The sequence below is a fragment of the Choloepus didactylus genome, chromosome 21 (genome assembly GCF_015220235.1).
Source record: "Choloepus didactylus isolate mChoDid1 chromosome 21, mChoDid1.pri, whole genome shotgun sequence".
Classification (NCBI taxonomy): Eukaryota; Metazoa; Chordata; class Mammalia; order Pilosa; family Megalonychidae; genus Choloepus; species Choloepus didactylus.
Window position 1 is genome coordinate 10,118,761 of NC_051327.1, and position 19,953 is coordinate 10,138,713.

At 41.6% G+C, this 19,953-nt stretch overlaps 1 protein-coding gene across 4 annotated transcripts in view; it reads right to left on the reverse strand.

Annotated features, from left to right (window-relative positions):
* Nucleotides 1–984: 984 nt before the first annotated feature.
* The window catches only part of PSPH (phosphoserine phosphatase), a 30,483-nt gene continuing 11,514 nt past the window's right edge, over nucleotides 985–19,953 (reverse strand). For 3 of the 4 annotated variants that reach the window (XM_037815175.1, XM_037815176.1, XM_037815174.1), the window contains 5 exons: nucleotides 7,189–7,347; nucleotides 6,249–6,383; nucleotides 4,962–5,107; nucleotides 3,918–4,066; nucleotides 985–1,472 (listed from right to left, as the gene is read on the reverse strand). In XM_037815175.1, coding sequence (XP_037671103.1) covers nucleotides 1,365–1,472; nucleotides 3,918–4,066; nucleotides 4,962–5,107; nucleotides 6,249–6,383; nucleotides 7,189–7,328 — 678 coding nt within the window. In that variant the 5' untranslated portion in view covers nucleotides 7,329–7,347 and the 3' untranslated portion in view covers nucleotides 985–1,364. Of the gene's footprint in view, nucleotides 1,473–3,917; nucleotides 4,067–4,961; nucleotides 5,108–6,248; nucleotides 6,384–7,188; nucleotides 7,348–19,064; nucleotides 19,186–19,953 lie in introns of those variants that run through there. The other variant, XM_037815177.1, reaches the window with a different exon arrangement.

Sequence of the window (19,953 nt, forward strand, 5' to 3'; positions counted from 1 at the left end):
ACCAAATCCAGTGCCACTTCCCAATCTGGCTGTGGCCCCTTGGATGGCACTTGGAACCATAGGGCCATCAGCTCCTTGGGCTCCCTGCCATCTACCACTGGCTTGCTCCAGTGCATGGCCACTGCCTGGTGGCGGTAAGTGCCCAGGCAGGCTGCAGCACCTTCCGCAGACCCAGCGTGCCCGTTCCTGCCCGGAGCTGGGAGTGCAAACGCCAAGAGCTTCTAGGAGCGTTGCCAGTAAACACTCACATCCTGAAACAACTGCCTCCTTGTTCGCTGTCTCATTTCAGTGTTGCCAAACCCATTTCAGCCTCCTACAGAAACTCGATTTTGCAGGAATTTGATTCATTTAATTTATTTGGTTAACTTCTAAGCTTTCCAAATAATTTCCAATATTCAAATCTTGTAGCCTTTTCTACTTAATTAAACAGCGGACTTGGCATGCCTCTTCCTAAACCTGTCTTTCCCCTCCCTCATTTCCCTCCAGGGAAGTATAACATTATATACTTTCCAAGCACATCCTGAAGTTTCCCTTTCCTGGCACTGCTCAAAATAATGAGCCTGGCTTTCAGGTCTTTCCAAGTCATCTGTGGAAAAGAAATGATTCATATATGCTGTGAGAAGCTATTTTTTCATTCACATAGGGGAAAAAGCCACGCTTCATTTGGGATTAGTAAAGTTTGTTTTTACTTCATGTGATTTTCAATATCCTTTTTTTTTAAAGTCAGTACTTTTGTTTAAGTTGCCACTGTTATTTTTAAAAAGACATTCCACTGGGTAAAAAAGAACTCTCCCTTTGACCCAGTGCTGACCTCAGAGTTCAGGGTGAGAAGTGGATCGTGAAGCTGCTGGCGCTGAGCGTCTACACTGACAGGTCTCAAATCTGCAACTTGCCTGGAAGTTATTTCCACTTTAACACAAACTACTTGAAATATGGAATATAAGTAGATACATGAAAGGCAGAATTGAAGATGCCACAAATCTGTTCTGACGCATGGATAAGTTTTTATTTATATACCAAAAGGAAAACTAACAGTCACTTACAGCTGCCTAATCCATAGTTCCAAGAATGAAGGTGTTTAATTTCCTACCCATCTTTAAAAGGCTTCAAATATAGCTAGGAAAATATATGAAAGTATTCCGATTATAAAACTCTCCAGGTAATTAGTGGTCATAATAATACCGGAACTTTAATAAAAAAAGGAATTTTCTTGGCACCCTCACTGCAGTTTACCTAAAAGTACAGCTAATCAGTGCCACATTTATACATCAAGTTGTAATAGGCAGTTGTAAGCAAACAGTATCCATCTGTATAACTTCAAAAAGTTAATCTGAAGTTGTTAATGAACTGTATAAAAATTGAGATTATTCTTCCAGTTCTCTCAAAAGCTCTACGAAATCAGTGATGTACCATTTGGCGTGGTCCTTTACTTGTTGCCTGATCACATTTCCTCCAAATCCAATGAAACCATCCTAGGAAGGGGGGGAAAAAAGAGGAAAGTTTTAAAAAGCAAAAAGATGCAGTCGCAGCATAGACAGGGTTCATTTTGACAGAATAAGGTGTTCGTGCAGAGGTGACCCCAGGCGCTGGTGGGGGGCCCTGCCCTGAGCTCACAGGGACAGGAAGGAGCACCCCTCTGCTCTCCTGCCCTTGCGGCACTCGCTCAAGGAACCGGTCAGGTGCAGCGCTGTTTGGATCACGCAACTGGACACTGGGAGCACGGGAGGCTTTGGGAGAAGAGTAACATGCCATCCCTGCCCTCTTAGAACTAAGACAGATCCTTATGAAATGATAAAATCACAAAGGGGGTAAACGTCTGGGTTCTAAACTGGCCATCACATCTGTGCCGTGCAGTTTCAAAAAGGGGGAGATCAAAAGGGAAGCTGTGGTGCACTGGAATTCCCACCCCACATCCCCAAACCTGGAAGCAGGACCAGGCATCTCCGGGCAGGTGCTGTGAGCAAACCTCAGGGTCCCTCCTGGGGGGCGAAGAGTTTCCCACAGGGTGTGCACAGTGAATGGTGGACAGCGGGGTTTTGTTGTCCTGAGCCAAAGGAGGTGACAGCCCCGGTATCAATTGGCTGCACTCGAGTTTTCCCCATTGAAACTGTTTAGTTGCACCGTTTCATCCATTCTAAGTGATACCTTCTTTTGGTTGATGATCTTTTAAAACAGTATCTTCTCTTTTTCCGCCACTTAGTATACTGATAACTTGAAAGGACAAATTTCTCTCACTTTCCCTTTCCCTTCATTTTTATTTTCATATCCCAAAAGGGGGATATTAAAAAAAAAAAAAAAAAGAAGGTAATAACTAGATTCTCACCTTCCAATTGAACTTAGCCTCCTGGCTGACCTTTCTTCCTGCCAGCACCAAATCAGCCGTTCCTGTTCTGTCCAGAAGATCCCTAAGGGCCTCCCCAATCGAAAGTTAACACTGAAGCCTCCTGCCTGGCATGTGGGGTCCTCAGGGGTCGCAGGGAAACCCCTGCCAGTCCTTGCCCACCTGCCCAGCCCCAGACTGCTGTGCTGAGGCCTTCCTGCCCTTGCCCCCCAAATCCTGCCCCCCCCTCCAGTGGGGGCTGCTTCCCTTCCTTTAGGTCACAGATTCCTCTGACACCCCCAAGTACTGCACATCTGCATTCTCATCCGTCACTTGTGGGGTCATCTGATATTTCGAATTTGTTTTTTCTGACAATGAGATTGAGAACTCGTTCAGGGCACTGAATTTTATTTCCGTGTACTCCCCTTAGACTGGCCAGCATTTGTTACTTAGTCAGCCTCAAACGTCTGTTAAATCATCTAATGACATGCAGCTCAATCTGACTCAAGTAATGTGAAAAGCAACAAAAAAAGATCCTTTGACCATTTTTGATTATCCATTTCCAGAGACAGTAACTATTTTTAGGTGGTGAAAAATTCAGTACTATACTTTTGGTTAAGTTTTTCCTGAGTTAGAACGAGAAATCAGCACAGTCCTATGTGATGTGGAAACATTTGACATTTGGGACACTCACTACTACACAGCATTCGCTTCCTGCATTGGGTTTTTTCCCCCCCTTAGGTCTATAGAAAAATGCAGAAAGTACAGCATTCCCATATCCCCCCCCATACACACACACACACACACAGAGTATTCCCTATTAACATTTTGCATTACTGTAGTACATTTGTTACAACTGATGAGCCAATATCATTATAGTTATATTATTAACTAAAGTCCATCGTTTACATTAAGGTTCACTCTTTGTGTTGAATAGTTCTATGGATTTATTTGCTTTTAATTTTTGTTGTGGTAACATATATACAACCTAAAATTTCCCACTTTAGCCGCTTTCAATTCAGTTTTGTTAATTCCACTCACAATGTTGTGCTGCGTCGGGATTTAATGCTTATAAATAAAGCCCCTGCTAGACTCGGAAGAACATTAATTCAGAAGAAGAAAATGCATCAATACAGCACATTATCTAACCTCCACAAGCCTCAGTATCCCAATCATTAAAAAGGGGGCAATAAAATTTTACCCTCAGGACTGTTGTGAAAATTAAACAAGGTGATGTATGAGGAAACCGTTGATGAAGTAAAAAGTGACATTAAAATCTTGATTACAGCTATAAGCGTTGTTGAAGGTATTGTTTGGGGAAATGAAGCTGAACCTTGTTAGGCTAAGAGAGAATAGCCCTATGCAGGAACACAGAGGCATTAAAAGTTTAAAAGGGTTTTTAGTTCTCTACTTGTAAACTTTCTTGGGTTTGCAAAAAAGTCACAGGACATAATGGGATTGAATTTGGTTTTGTTGTTTTGCTTTTACAATGATACGCAGATGTTTTTGCGCAGCTCTCGTAAATCTTATTTCATTCTCCCTCAGCTGTCTAAAACAAAAGTACAACCTGAAAAAAAGCAATTCCCTTAATACGTACAGCAGGAGGACAAGCTTCCATGTCTGTGGCTCCATCCCCAATCATGACAATTTTCTTAAAATGAAATTTTTCCTTTAAATGTTTAATAACTTTTCCTTTCCCACCAGATTCTGCGGTCGGCTGCGTCTCATCAAAACCTGCATATTCACCTTCAAAGAGCAGTTAAAAGAGTATTAAAAGAGCCACAGGATTATACTCCTGTGCATAGATGATATTCTCATTTATATGTGCCTGAGGCGGCTAAAAGGGTCCTGTGGTCAAGTCACACAGCCTGGAATTCCATACCTATTCCTCTGAATAAACAAGCCTTGCTTTTAAATTACAATTATCTACATTAGGTCATGAGAACCTGGGGGCAAATTATAGTTTTATCCTCCAAGCTTCCAGTGTAGTAATTCACAAACCTTGTTGAGGTGGCAGACCACCATGAAAGTAATATTTTAAATCTGAAGTAAGTTAATATATAATTTCATCTAGGAGGAGACTCTATCTTATTTTAGATCAGTTATTTCCATTTTTACAGTAATTACCACACTCGTTCCCTGCTTCTTTTTACAATATTCTCTACCTATAGACCCTTCAAAAGTGTTCTATTAACACAGGTTCAATGTTTAAATAATATCGTCTGGTTTTGTCAACTGCCCCCCAAAGTAACTGGAGACATCCTGAAATGATTGAAACCACAGCTACATCGGCAAATCAAGACTCCCTGAGTTGAGATTGGCTCACCCAGATGAGATCTCTCATAAAAGTAATAAAATAAGCAATGTGGATTACAGAGGAATTAGCATTTTGCCAAATGCAGACATTTATATATAAATAGGTGATGATATGGATATGAAAGCTAGGACAGAGAACAACTCAAGTCTGTTTTGCAGAGTGAAAATTACCATGGAGCTAAAGATTATCAGTCAGAAAAAACGTTTTTCTCAATATTGCCTTCCAATGCCCCCTGGCTTAAATTGCACTCCAACAGACATTACCTAGAATACTGAATACTGAAACTGATCTTAAAAAGGGAAAAAGTTAAAAGTCAAATCTTACCGTTAAAGTAGAATTTCAGCCTATTGGCAAATATATTGGTTCCTGGGATATTGAGCTTTGAAGCAACATGCTCTACAATGCTCCTAAAGCCACCAGATATGAGGAAAACCTGAACATTTCGCTCTTGTAGGCGACTCACCAGCTCCCTGCAAGAATACAATACAAAATACCAAACATTGATTAATACAAAAGAGAAAAAAGCAAATGTGAAAAAAAACTGAAATATATATTTTCCTCCTGAATACATGTGCCTGAGATACACCTGACCACATTTCTGGTGAATTCAGGTTTTATATGTTTTTCTAAAGGCACTTATATCAATGGACGATCTTGGCTGCTTCAGGAACCCATTCCACAGGTCGATTCTGCCCATGGAGCCAGAAACACAGGATGAAGGGGGGCTTAGGCTCTCCCTGGGAGGAGAGGACAGACATGGGCAGGAGGATAGCTAGACAGACAAGATCATATATAACTGCCAAAACAAACAAACAAACAAACAAAACGGGAATTCTAATAAAAGTTATGGTGAGATACTCTCAAGGGGAAGGATCCCAAAATGCAGGTGCTGAGGCTAGGAGAGGCCACCACATGCACTGGTTTTTGACTGATGAGCCAAGGACCAAGGATCACCAGCAGCCAGCCCCAGAACACCAGTCTTCTGGAAGAAAGCACCGCCTTGATGATGCCTTGATTTGGACTTCTCCTTGGCCTCAGAACCTTGTAGCAGGATATTGGAAACTGAAGTAATGGGCATGCTGAGCTCCGTGAAGAAGCCAAAGCATTAGAGAAGTCTCAGAAAGATCTGGAAGTAGCTTTGACCCACAAAAACAACGGTATTGATACCTTAATACATTTCACAGATGAATCCATTATGCTGTGATTATGTGGTCAAGGGCAAAATGCAGGAGGACCTGAATTAGCAAATGGAGAACTGTCAGACAAAAACTACACTATCAGGAGTTGAAAGTGATCTGAAACAATTACCACAAAGACTGAGAGGCTCAGTGTCCAGTAAATGTTAGCTGGAAGAATTTATTATAATTGGAAGATGACCGTGGTTCATTGTGGTCTGCGAAAGGTATAAAGGAAGCAGAAAACACAACTTTGATACTGAAAGGAGAGACAATCCAGGAAATGTACAAGGAGATAAAGATGGCCGTTCAAGAGTAAGAGGTTCATATATGCTCACTGCTTCAAGTAAATGTCGTATGAATGATTGGGGGGTGGGGGGAGGAACCGTATGTGCTGAGAGGGAGACCGTGTGCTCAGAACCGGGGTTCCTCTTACCTTATCCCGGGGGTCAGGTGGGGGGGATGCTGCACTAGAAGCCTTTGCACCTGCTCCCTGGAGGGCTGGATCAGCGCCAAGCGCTCTGTGAGGGCAACCTTGAAGGGTACTGCCCCACCCATGGCTCGCCGGGTCCTAGGAGCAAAACCCAACCATCAGGCCACCAAAGTCAGCTGTCCTCAAGCACTTCCCAACACCTACCCCTGAGGATGGTGCTACTGGAGCCCACCGTGCAAGCTACGTTGCCATGGGAGTGAGGCCTGGAAATAAACTCTTGAAGGTTTGCTTGAGACTTACATTATTTGGGGGCCATGTGCCCCACATCCAGGAATACACCATTTCACGACCTGAGAAAACCACATGTCCTATCCCCAAGCGCCTTCCTCCTATAAACCAAGACAGAAACCACAGGCCAGCCCCTCTTGCATCAAATGCAGCCGGACATGAACTGGACCATGACTTGGTAACTGCAGGTGGCACTGAGGCAGTCACGGAGGGAAGGGCTGCTGCTGCAGAGCAGGAAGGGAGGAGGGGCTTTGGCCTAGGCATCCCTTAGAGATTCTGAATCGGAACTAGCTTTCCAGCAGACCATCAAAGCCACGCTTTCAACCATGACACACAGCACTGGACACCTGGAGAACCCCAGGCCATGGTTTTTTGGTTAATTATAGTCATTGTTACCCTGGCCAAGCTAGGGGTGTGTCTCATCCATATTTGTTTGCCAGAGCCAAATGCCCCATAAATAACGTATAAGGGGATCCAATGGATAATGTACGCTACCAAAATCACCTCTCAGTGGTGGAAGAAAAAAACCTACTGCCCAAGTTTCAGAGCCAGGGACTAAAAGCCAGGAATTGGGACTCTAGCCTGGCAGCACATCCCAAACACTCTGTTTTGCAATTGCTCATCAGTTCATAAACTGCATAAATACTGCTCCTACATTTCCGTCACGGCATCCTCAACACCACAGAATTTGGCCAGCTCATCAATGCCTTCTTCTCTAATGACCGTGCTATCCACATCAAAACATACTGCATCAGCTGAACAGAAAAGTTTCCTCAACTCTGAGCGGGACACCATCCTTGGGAGGATTTTCTTCCTACAAGAGAAGAGACAAACATATTTAAAGACATAAACTATAACCCAACCAGTTTAGCCTACTAACCCTCACCTGCTAACTCCAGGATCACATCAAAGTTGGCACAGCCCACCTAAGCATGCAAGACATTCATGTTTCAATGCATATTAAACACCTTCTAAGTGTCAGGTTCTGGGGTTGCAAAGGTAAGTGGGAACCAAACCCTGCCCCCGAAGGCCTGGTCTAGTGACGGCACCAACTTAACATTTGACGTTAAATCGATATTCAACTATTTTTGACCTGATAATGGTAGCAGCGTGGCAAGTGCTGTAACCTCTGCATGCAAAGACATTGTGGCGCCCTGAGAAATGACTTACCTTTCTAGAAAGAAGGCATGGACACTGAGCTGAGTCATGAGGGGTTAGCTGCCCTCGAGTGGGTTTTCAAAGGTGCAGTACCGATTGGGCATGTGCTGGGAGTAGGAGAGGAGGGAAGTGGAGGCAGGAGAGAGCCCAGTGACGGAGCGGGCAAGGCGGGCAAGGGTGGCCAGGAGGAGAAGGAGCATCCCAAGGCTGCCCGACGGCTCAGCCCAGTGGTCCGGCTGTGCACAGGGATGACAGGCCAGAGTTCCCGGTGGGCCAGGCTAAGGAGTTTGGACTTTACCTCCTAGAGAATGGGAGACCTTGAAAGGCTTTAGGCCTTGGAAGGAAGGTCACATTTGTTAATCAACTACCATTAGCAAAACTTAATTTGTGGAGGCGGGGCAAGATGGCAGACTGGTGAGCTGTATGTTTTAGTTACTCCTCCAGGAAAGTAGGTAAAAAGCCAGGAACTGCGTGGACTGGACACCACAGAGCAATCTGTCTTTGGGCATACTTCATACAACACTCATGAAAACGTGGAACTGCTGAGATCAGCGAAATCTGTAAGTTTTTGCGGCCAGGGGACCCGCGCCCCTCCCTGCCAGGCTCAGTCCCGGGGGAGGAGGGGCTGTCAGCTCCAGGAAGGAGAAGGGAGAATTGCAGTGGCTGCTCTCATCGGAAACTCATTCTACTGATTCAAACTCCAACCATAGATAGACTGAGGCCAGACACCAGAGACTCTGAGAGCAGCCAGCCCAGCAGAGAGGAGACGGGCATAGAAGGAAAACAACACGAGAAGCTCCAAAGTAAAAGCAGAGGATTTTTGGAGTTCTGGTGAACACAGAAAGGGGAAGGGCGGAGATCAGGCCTTGAGGCGCATATGCAAATCCCGAAGCAAGGCTGATCTCTCTGCCCAGGGCACCTTTCCTTAATGGCCCTGGTTGCTTTGTCTATTAGCATTTCAATAACCCATTAGATCTCTGAGGAGGGCCGTTTTTTTTTTTTTTTTTTTTTTTTTTTTTTTTTTTTAAATCCTTTTTGCTTTTTCTAAAACAATTACTCTAAGAAGCTCAATACAGAAAGCTTCAAAGAATTGAAATTTGGGCACGTCAAGTCAAGAGCAGAACTAAGAGAGCTCTGAGACAAAAGGCAATAATCCAGTGGCTGAGAAAATTCACTAAACAACACAACTTCCCAAGAAAAGGGGGGTGTCCGCTCACAGCCACCATCCTGGTGGACAGGAAACACTCCTGCCCATCGCCAGCCCCATAGCCCAGAGCTGCCCCAGACAACCCAGTGTGACGGAAGTGCTTCAAATAACAGGCACACACCACAAAACTGGGCGTGGACATTAGCCTTCCCTGCAACCTCAGCTGAATGTCCCAGAGCTGGGAAGGGGGAGCAGTGTGAATTAACAGAGCCCCATTCAGCCATCATTTGAGCAGACTGGGAGCCTCCCAACACAGCCCAGCAGCCCAGAACTGCCCTGGGGGGACGGCACTCACCTGTGACATAGCACAGTCATCCCTCAACAGAGGACCCGGGGTGCACAGCCTGGAAGAGGGGCCCACTTGCAAGTCTCAGGAGCCATACGCCAATACCAAAGACTTGTGGGTCAGTGGCAGAGACAAACTGTGGCAGGACTGAACTGAAGGATTAGACTATTGCAGTAGCTTTAAAACTCTAGGATCATCAGGGAGATTTGATTGTTAGGGCCACCCCCCCTCCCCGACTGCCCAGAAACACGCCCCACATACAGGGCAGGCAACACCAACTACACACGCAAGCTTGGGACACCAATTGGGCCCCACAAGACTCACTCCCCCACTCACCAAAAAGGCTAAGCAGGGGAGATCTGGCTTGTGGAGAACAGGTGGCTCGTGGACGCCACCTGTTGGTTAGTTAGAGAAAGTGTACTCCACGAAGCTGTAGATCTGATAAATTAGAGATAAGGACTTCAACTGGTCTACAAACCCTAAAAGAACCCTATCAAGGACAGCAAATGCCACGAGGCCAAAAACAACAGAAAATTATAAAGCATATGAAAAAACCAGACGATATGGATAACCCAAGCCCAAGCACCCAAATCAAAAGACCAGAAGAGACACACCTAGAGCAGCTACTCAAAGAACTAAAGATGAACAATGAGACCCTAGTACGGGATATGAAGGAAATCAAGAAGACCCTAGAAGAGCATAAAGAAGACATTGCAAGACTAAATAAAAAAATGGATGATCTTATGGAAATTAAAGAAACTGTTGACCAAATTAAAAAGATTCTGGACACTCATAGTACAAGACTAGAGGAAGTTGAACAACGAATCAGTGACCTGGAAGATGACAGAATGGAAAATGAAAGCATAAAAGAAAGAATGGGGAAAAAAATTGAAAAACTCGAAATGGACCTCAGGGATATGATAGATAATATGAAACGTCCGAATATAAGACTCATTGGTGTCCCAGAAGGGGAAGAAAAGGGTAAAGGTCTAGGAAGAGTATTCAAAGAAATTGTTGGGGAAAACTTCCCAAATCTTCTAAACAACATAAATACACAAATCATAAATGCTCAGCGAACTCCAAATAGAATAAATCCAAAAAAACCCACTCCGAGACATATACTGATCACACTGTCAAACATAGAAGAGAAGGAGCAAGTTCTGAAAGCAGCAAGAGAAAAGCAATTCACCACATACAAAGGAAACAGCATAAGACTAAGTAGTGACTACTCAGCAGCCACCATGGAGGCGAGAAGGCAATGGCACGATATATTTAAAATTCTGAGAGAGAGGAATTTCCAGCCAAGAATACTTTATCCAGCAAAGCTCTCCTTCAAATTTGAGGGAGAGCTTAAATTTTTCACAGACAAAGAAATGCTGAGAGAATTTGCTAACAAGAGACCTGCCCTACTGGAGATACTAAAGGGAGCCCTACAGACAGAGAAACAAAGACAGGACAGAGAGACTTGGAGAAAGGTTCAGTACTAAAGAGATTCGGTATGGGTACAATAAAGGATATTAATAGAGAGAGGGAAAAATATGGCAAACATAATCCAAAGGATAAGATGGCCGATTCAAGAAATGCCTTCACGGTTTTAACGTTGAATGTAAATGGATTAAACTCCCCAATTAAAAGATATAGATTCGCAGAATGGATCAAAAAAAATGAACCATCAATATGTTGCATACAAGAGACTCATCTTAGACACAGGGACACAAAGAAATTGAAAGTGAAAGGATGGAAAAAAATATTTCATGCAAGCTACAGCCAAAAGAAAGCAGGTGTAGCAATATTAATCTCAGATAAAATAGACTTCAAATGCAGGGATGTTTTGAGAGACAAAGAAGGCCACTACATACTAATAAAAGGGGCAATTCAGCAAGAAGAAATAACAATCGTAAATGTCTATGCACCCAATCAAGGTGCCACAAAATACATGAGAGAAACATTGGCAAAACTAAAGGAAGCAATTGATGTTTCCACAATAATTGTGGGAGACTTCAACACATCACTCTCTCCTATAGATAGATCAACCAGACAGAAGACCAATAAGGAAATTGAAAACCTAAACAATCTGATAAATGAATTAGATTTAACAGACATCTACAGGACATTACATCCCAAATCACCAGGATACACATACTTTTCTAGTGCTCACGGAACTTTCTCCAGAATAGATCATATGCTGGGACATAAAACAAGCCTCAATAAATTTAAAAAGATTGAAATTATTCAAAGCACATTCTCTGACCACAATGGAATACAATTAGAAGTCAATAACCATCAGAGACTTAGAAAATTCACAAATACCTGGAGGTTAAACAACACACTCCTAAACAATCAGTGGGTTAAAGAAGAAATAGCAAGAGAAATTGCTAAATATATAGAGACGAATGAAAATGAGAACACAACATACCAAAACCTATGGGATGCAGCAAAAGCAGTGCTAAGGGGGAAATTTATAGCACTAAACGCATATATTAAAAAGGAAGAAAGAGCCAAAATCAAAGAACTAATGGATCAACTGAAGAAGCTAGAAAATGAACAGCAAACCAATCCTAAACCAAGTACAAGAAAAGAAATAACAAGGATTAAAGCAGAAATAAATGACATAGAGAACAAAAAAACAATAGAAAGGATAAATATCACCAAAAGTTGGTTCTTTGAGAAGATCAACAAGATTGACAAGCCCCTAGCTAGACTGACAAAATCAAAAAGAGAGAAGACCCATATAAACAAAATAATGAATGAAAAAGGTGACATAACTGCAGATCCTGAAGAAATTAAAAAAATTATAAGAGGATATTATGAACAACTGTATGGCAACAAACTGGATAATGTAGAAGAAATGGACAATTTCCTGGAAACATATGAACAACCTAGACTGACCAGAGAAGAAATAGAAGACCTCAACCAACCCATCACAAGCAAAGAGATCCAATCAGTCATCAAAAATCTTCCCACAAATAAATGCCCAGGGCCAGATGGCTTCACAGGGGAATTCTACCAAACTTTCCAGAAAGAACTGACACCAATCTTACTCAAACTCTTTCAAAACATTGAAAAAAATGGAACACTACCTAACTCATTTTATGAAGCTAACATCAATCTAATACCAAAACCAGGCAAAGATGCTACAAAAAAGGAAAACTACCGGCCAATCTCCCTAATGAATATAGATGCAAAAATCCTCAACAAAATACTTGCAAATCGAATCCAAAGACACATTAAAAAAATCATACACCATGACCAAGTGGGGTTCATTCCAGGCATGCAAGGATGGTTCAACATCAGAAAAACAATCAATGTATTACAACACATTAAAAACTCGAAAGGGAAAAATCAATTGATCATCTCAATAGATGCTGAAAAAGCATTTGACAAAATCCAACATCCCTTTTTGATAAAAACACTTCAAAAGGTAGGAATTGAAGGAAACTTCCTCAACATGATAAAGAGCATATATGAAAAACCCACAGCCAGCATAGTACTCAATGGTGAGAGACTGAAAGCCTTCCCTCTAAGATCAGGAACAAGACAAGGATGCCCGCTGTCACCACTGTTATTCAACATTGTGCTGGAAGTGCTAGCCAGGGCAATCCGGCAAGACAAAGAAATAAAAGGCATCCAAATTGGAAAAGAAGAAGTAAAACTGTCATTGTTTGCAGATGATATGATCTTATATCTAGAAAACCCTGAGAAATCAACGATACACCTACTAGAGCTAATAAACAAATTTAGCAAAGTAGCGGGATACAAGATTAATGCACATAAGTCAGTAATGTTTCTATATGCTAGAAATGAACAAACTGAAGAGACACTCAAGAAAAAGATACCATTTTCAATAGCAACTAAAAAAATCAAGTACCTAGGAATCAACTTAACCAAAGATGTAAAAGACCTATACAAAGAAAACTACATAACTCTACTAAAGAAATAGAAGGGGACCTTAAAAGATGGAAAAATATTCCATGTTCATGGATAGGAAGGCTAAATGTCATTAAGATGTCAATTCTACCCAAACTCATCTACAGATTCAATGCAATCCCAATCAAAATTCCAACAACCTACTTTGCAGACTTGGAAAAGCTAGTTATCAAATTTATTTGGAAAGGGAAGATGCCTCGAATTGCTAAAGACACTCTAAAAAAGAAAAACGAAGTGGGAGGACTTACACTCCCTGACTTTGAAGCTTATTATAAAGCCACAGTTGCCAAGACAGCATGGTACTGGCACAAAGATAGACATATAGATCAATGGAATCGAATTGAGAATTCAGAGATAGACCCTCAGATCTATGGCCGACTGATCTTTGATAAGGCCCCCAAAGTCACCGAACTGAGCCATAATGGTCTTTTCAACAAATGGGGCTGGGAGAGTTGGATATCCATATCCAAAAGAATGAAAGAGGACCCCTACCTCACCCCCTACACAAAAATTAACTCAAAATGGACCAAAGATCTCAATATAAAAGAAAGTACCATAAAACTCCTAGAAGATAATGTAGGAAAACATCTTCAAGACCTTGTATTAGGAGGCCACTTCCTAGACTTTACACCCAAAGCACAAGCAACAAAAGAGAAAAAAGATAAATGGGAACTCCTCAAGCTTAGAAGTTTCTGCACCTCAAAGGAATTTCTCAAAAAGGTAAAGAGGCAGCCAACTCAATGGGAAAAAATTTTTGGAAACCATGTATCTGACAAAAGACTGATATCTTGCATATACAAAGAAATCCTACAACTCAATGACAATAGTACAGACAGCCCAATTATAAAATGGGCAAAAGATATGAAAAGACAGTTCTCTGAAGAGGAAATACAAATGACCAAGAAACACATGAAAAAATGTTCAGCTTCACTAGCTATTAGAGAGATGCAAATTAAGACCACAATGAGATACCATCTAACACCGGTTAGAATGGCTGCCATTAAACAAACAGGAAACTACAAATGCTGGAGGGGATGTGGAGAAATTGGAACTCTTATTCATTGTTGGTGGGACTGTATAATGGTTCAGCCACTCTGGAAGTCAGTCTGGCAGTTCCTTAGAAAACTAGATATAGAGCTACCGTTCGATCCAGCGATTGCACTCCTCGGTATATACCCGGAAGATCGGAAAGCAGTGACACGAACAGATATCTGCACGCCAATGTTCATAGCAGCATTATTCACAATTGCCAAGAGATGGAAACAACCCAAATGTCCTTCAACAGATGAGTGGATAAATAAAATGTGGTATATACACACGATGGAATACTACGCGGCAGTAAGAAGGAACGATCTGGTGAAACATATGACAACATGGATGAACCTTGAAGACATAATGCTGAGCGAAATAAGCCAGGCACAAAAAGAGAAATATTATATGCTACCACTAATGTGAACTTTGAAAAATGTAAAACAAATGGTTTATAATGTAGAATGTAGGGGAACTAGCAGTAGAGAGCAATTAAGGAAGGGGGAACAATAATCCAGGAAGAACAGATAAGCTATTTAACGTTCTGGGGATGCCCAGAAATGACTATGGTCTGTTAATTTCTGATGGTTGTAGTAGGAACAAGTTCACTGAAATGTTGCTATATTATGTAACTTTCTTGGGGTAAAGTAGGAACATGTTGGAAGTTAAGCAGTTATCTTAGGTTAGTTGTCTTTTTCTTACTCCCTTGCTATGGTCTCTTTGAAATGCTCTTTTATTGTATGTTTGTTTTCTTTTTAACTTTTTTTTTCATACAGGTGATTTGAAAAAAGAAGGGAAAGTTAAAAAAAAAAAAAAAAGAAAAAAAGAAAAAAGACAAACAAGGGAAAAAAAAAAAAAAAAAAAAAAAAGATGTAGTGCCCCCTTGAGGAGCCTGTGGAGAATGCAGGGGTATTCGCCTACCCCACCTCCATGGTTGCTAACATGACCACAGACATAGGGGACTGGTGGTTTGATGGGTTGAGCCCTCTACCATAAGTTTTACCCTTGGGAAGACGGTTGCTGCAAAGGAGAGGCTAGGCCTCCCTATGGTTGTGCCTAAGAGCCTCCTCCTGAATGCCTCTTTGTTGCTCAGATGTGGCCCTCTCTCTCTGGCTAAGCCAACTTGAAAGGTGAAATCACTGCCCTCCCCCCTACGTGGGATCAGACACCCAGGGAAGTGAATCTCCCTGGCAACGTGGAATATGACTCCCAGGGAGGAATGTAGACCTGGCACCGTGGGACGGAGAACATCTTCTTGACCAAAAGGGGGATGTGAAAGGAAATGAAATAAGCTTCAGTGGCAGAGAGATTCCAAAAGGAGCCGAGAGGTCACTCTGGTGGGCACTCTTATGCACACTTTAGACAACCCTTTTTAGGTTCTAAAGAATTGGAGTAGCTGGTGGTGGATACCTGAAACTATCAAACTACAACCCAGAACCCATGAATCTCGAAGACAGTTGTATAAAAATGTAGCTTATGAGGGGTGACAATGGGATTGGGAAAGCCATAAGGACCAAACACCACTTTGTCTAGTTTATGGATGGATGTGTAGAAAAGTAGGGGAAGGAAACAAACAGACAAAGGTACCCAGTGTTCTTTTTTACTTCAATTGCTCTTTTTCACTCTAATTATTATTCTTGTTATTTTTGTGTGTGTGCTAATGAAGGTGTCAGGGATTGATTTAGGTGATGAATGTACAACTATGTAATGGTACTGTAAACAATCGAAAGTACAATTTGTTTTGTATGAAAAAAAAAAAAAAAAAAAAAACTTAATTTGTTAACGGTCGCTGAAGACATGGCCTGATGAAAGTCACCAGGGAGAGGGGAGAGAGAGGAAAGAGCATGGAAGACAAGGCCCAAAGGAAGTTGGGAGCCTGGGAGGGAGGTGAAAAGAAAAGGCCGAAAGAAGAAACTCTGGAAGGCCACAGAAGGCTTGCAGTTTCTACCATAGAAACTCTCGAAGAGTTTCAAGATTTTGTGTTTTTTTGCTTTTTGGTTTTAAAGAAAACCATTAGACTAAAATCACAGGGGTGTATGGGGTCCTAAAGGTGTCTCACACCAGCCTCCCATCAAAGAGATGAATATGTCATGTAGCAGGCCCCAGAGATGATACAAATGATCTGCATTTAAAACAGACAGCAGCTAAAAGCAAACTCGAAGAAACTAGCCAACCCAATGAGTAACTGATTTCTATCTAACACCTCTGGCAAAGTTCAAAGTTGACTTGGAAAAAGAAATCTTTTAAGCCAGGGATCAGCAAACTATGGCTTGTAAGCCAAATCCAGCCTCCTTCCTGTGTTTATACAGTCCACATGGTAAGAATGATTTTTACATTTTATGTGGTTGAAAAAAATCAAAAGTATCTTGTGACACATGAAAAGCATATGAAAGTCAAATTTCGGTGTCCATAAATAAAATTTTATTGGAACACCACTAGGCTCCTTTGTTTATGTGTCTATAGCTGCTTTTGTGCTACAACAGCTGAGTTGGGTATGTATGGCTCCTGAAGCCTAAAATATATCCTCTGCAGTCCCTTACAGAAAACAAAATTGCTGATGCCTGCTTCAAGCCTTTATGAGCGAGTATACCAAACAGGAAACCTGAATTTCATTCATTCATTTTCAATCCTCTAATACTCTCAAAATCTCAGAGCAGGTAGGGACTGATAGAAGAAGTTTTCCACTGCGCCTGCTTAAATGACTGCCTTGACCCTACAGACAAACGGGAATGGCACCTCAACACTTTTTTCTCACACACAGCCAGGTCAGGGCCAGTGATGGTTCTTAATGTATTATGCAATAAGTTTTCCAAAAATGCCCATCACATTGGGAGACACCTTGCACACAGGTAGAATCAAGACTTCCACTTTCACAGGAGTGGCGATGCTAATTTCAACGCAAAATGTGCATTATTACTGCTGATTGGCTTCAGTTTTGCATGTATGGAGAGAATTCTCAGGGACTGAAAAGAAGTTCAACAAGGTGACAGGGAATACCATTAAAAAGGGACAAGAGAGGGTAAATGAATGGATCCAATTAGATGATGGAACTTTATAAGCTAGCAATAGCAATTTAAATGTGAATAAAGTCTTCATTTAACAGAATGATATAGGGGAATGCCAATCACGTATGCTACTGCTTGTCAACATTCAATTCAGTTTCCTATAGCCGTGCTCTTGTTCAAGTTGACCCCTCAACTTAGAGGACCAACTTCCTGGGTTCACATAAATTATACCCTCTTTGAGCTCCTCTGCTGGCTCATGTCTTCTTCTGCTCTCTTAACATGGAAATGTTTCACAGTCCATCCTTGGTCTCCTCTGTGAACCTAACTACCCTGATGAATTCCTCCGGGCTCATGGCTTTAATTGCCATCTCTCTGCCAGTGACTCCAAATTTATATCTGCAGCCCCATCGTCTCTCCCAAACTCCAAACTCCAACTGCTTACCTGGTCTCCACTTAAGACGTCTAATAAACATCCCAAACTTAACATGTCCAAAACTGAACTCCTGACCTTCCACCTACCCCCACCCAAAAAAAAAACTGCCCTTCCAGCAACCTTCTCTATTTGACAGCAACTCTATTCTTCAGTCACTCTTGATTATTCTCTTTCTCTCATACCCCGCATTCAACCTTCCAGGAAATTCTGTTGTGCCACCTTTAAAATCTAACCCAAATGTGACCACTCCTCACCACTGCTGTCCTTTAGCCTGAGCCACTGCTGTTTCTTGCCAAGACTGAAGCAACAGCCTCAGTCTTCCTGCTTCATTCTTTGCCCATGCCACCCCACCGCCCATCCCAGTATCTACTTCCAACACAACAGACAGAGTAGTCATTTTAAGCCATAAATCAGATCATGTCACACGTCTGCTTGAAATCCTTCAATGATCCCTCATTTTACTGAAAGTAAAAGCCAAAGTTGTTACAAATCGTCGATGAAGTCTACCCTCCACCATCACACACCGCCAGCACCAGCCCGTTCCATCTCTGGCTTCATTTCCTGCCCCTCTGCCCCTCGCCCATCTTCGCCTGGATATCTGCTCAGCCAATTCCTCATCTCTGTTTATCCCTGCCACCTGCCTCTCCCTAACCTTTCTCCCAACATCACTAATCTCCCTCACCCTGCCCAACTTTTTCCTTTTACTGTAACATCTATCCTCTTCTAACATTCAATAAAATTGATTTCTTATGTTTATTATTTACTGTCTGTCTGTTCCCATTAGGATGGAAGTGTCACCAGAGTAGGGATCCCTATGTGCTTTGTTCACTGCTGGATCAGTACCTGGCATGCAGTAAGTGCTCAATAATATTTGTTGAATTAAATGAATCAATAAAGCTCAAAGGCTACCTTTGCCATTAAATCTTCCCTGAATCCCCTCAGGTACAAATAATCTCTCCCAAGAACTTCCACAGGACTTTAGATGTGTCTTTAATATATACAATTCTGAATATTCCAACTTATATTAAATTTTTAATGTGCATGTCATCTCTTGCTCCTGGATTACAAACTCTTTGATGCTAAGATCCAAAATTTTCCAAACCACCTATTTTAAGCCTTTTTTCGAGTACATGTTCAATTAATCTCTCAGTGCTGAATGAAGAGACAAAATGATATAACTGTGAGCAGCATAGTTGCATAGTTATAAATCCATAACTATAAACTTCTAAACTCTTTACTGTGGAAAATTTCAAATACATACAAAAATAGAGAGAATGAATGCATGAACCCCCATATATTCTTCATCCTGTTTCAACCTTTATAGCTAATCTTGCCCTACAAATTTCCACTGCCCTCCCTCATTATTGTGAAGCAACCCTGGTCATCTTATCATTTCATCCAAAAATAATTCAGTATATTTTTCTAAAAGGTAAAGCCACTTTTTAACATGGTTATTAGCATTTTAATTTTAACTATAATACAGTACCTGGCCTGCCTGTGTTCAGGTTTGGCTGCTGAGCAATCTCCAAAATGTTCTAGAATCAAATCAAGTTAAGATTTAATCATGCCAGATCTGATAAACCCTTGCTAATCCATTCCCCATCATTAAGCACATAAATTAACATCATGCTGCTATTTGATTCATTTATGCCCTTCAGATTTGAAGTGTGTGTATTTCACCAACCTCATTCCTCACTGCTCTTCTCCCCCTACAAACACGCACACACACAATTTATGTTCAAGGAATACAAAGGACTTGTTCCTTAAATGTGTCATGATTGCTTTTTTATTCCTCTTTGTCTTTGCCAGTGCTCCTCCATCTGCCTGGAACCGCCTTATTACCATGTCTAACCAGCAAATTCCCATTTATTCTTCAAGGTGAAGACTGAATGTGACCTTCCCTATCCTACACTATTTCCCTGCACCCAGAATTAATCAATCCTCTCAGTTAACCTCTATTATAACTGCAGTCTTATCACAGATATCTTTTTTTTTTTTTTAATTTCCATTGGGATTGTTCAGATACCATACAATTATCCAAAGATCCAAAATGTACAATCAGTTGCCCCTGGTACCCTCATAGAGCTGTGCATCCATCACCACACTTAATTTTTCTTCAATTTTTAGAACTTTTTCATTACTCCAAACAAGAAATAAAGTGAAAGATGTAAAAAGAAAAAGAAAAGGAAACTCAAATCCTCCCATATCCCTAACCAACCCCCCTGAATTGTTGACTCGTAGTGTTGGTATAGTACATTTGTTACTGTTCATGAAAGAATGTTGAAATACTATTAACTGTAGTATATAGTTTGCAATATGTATATATTTCTTCCCTATATGCCCCTCTATTATTAACTTCTAGTTGTATCATCATA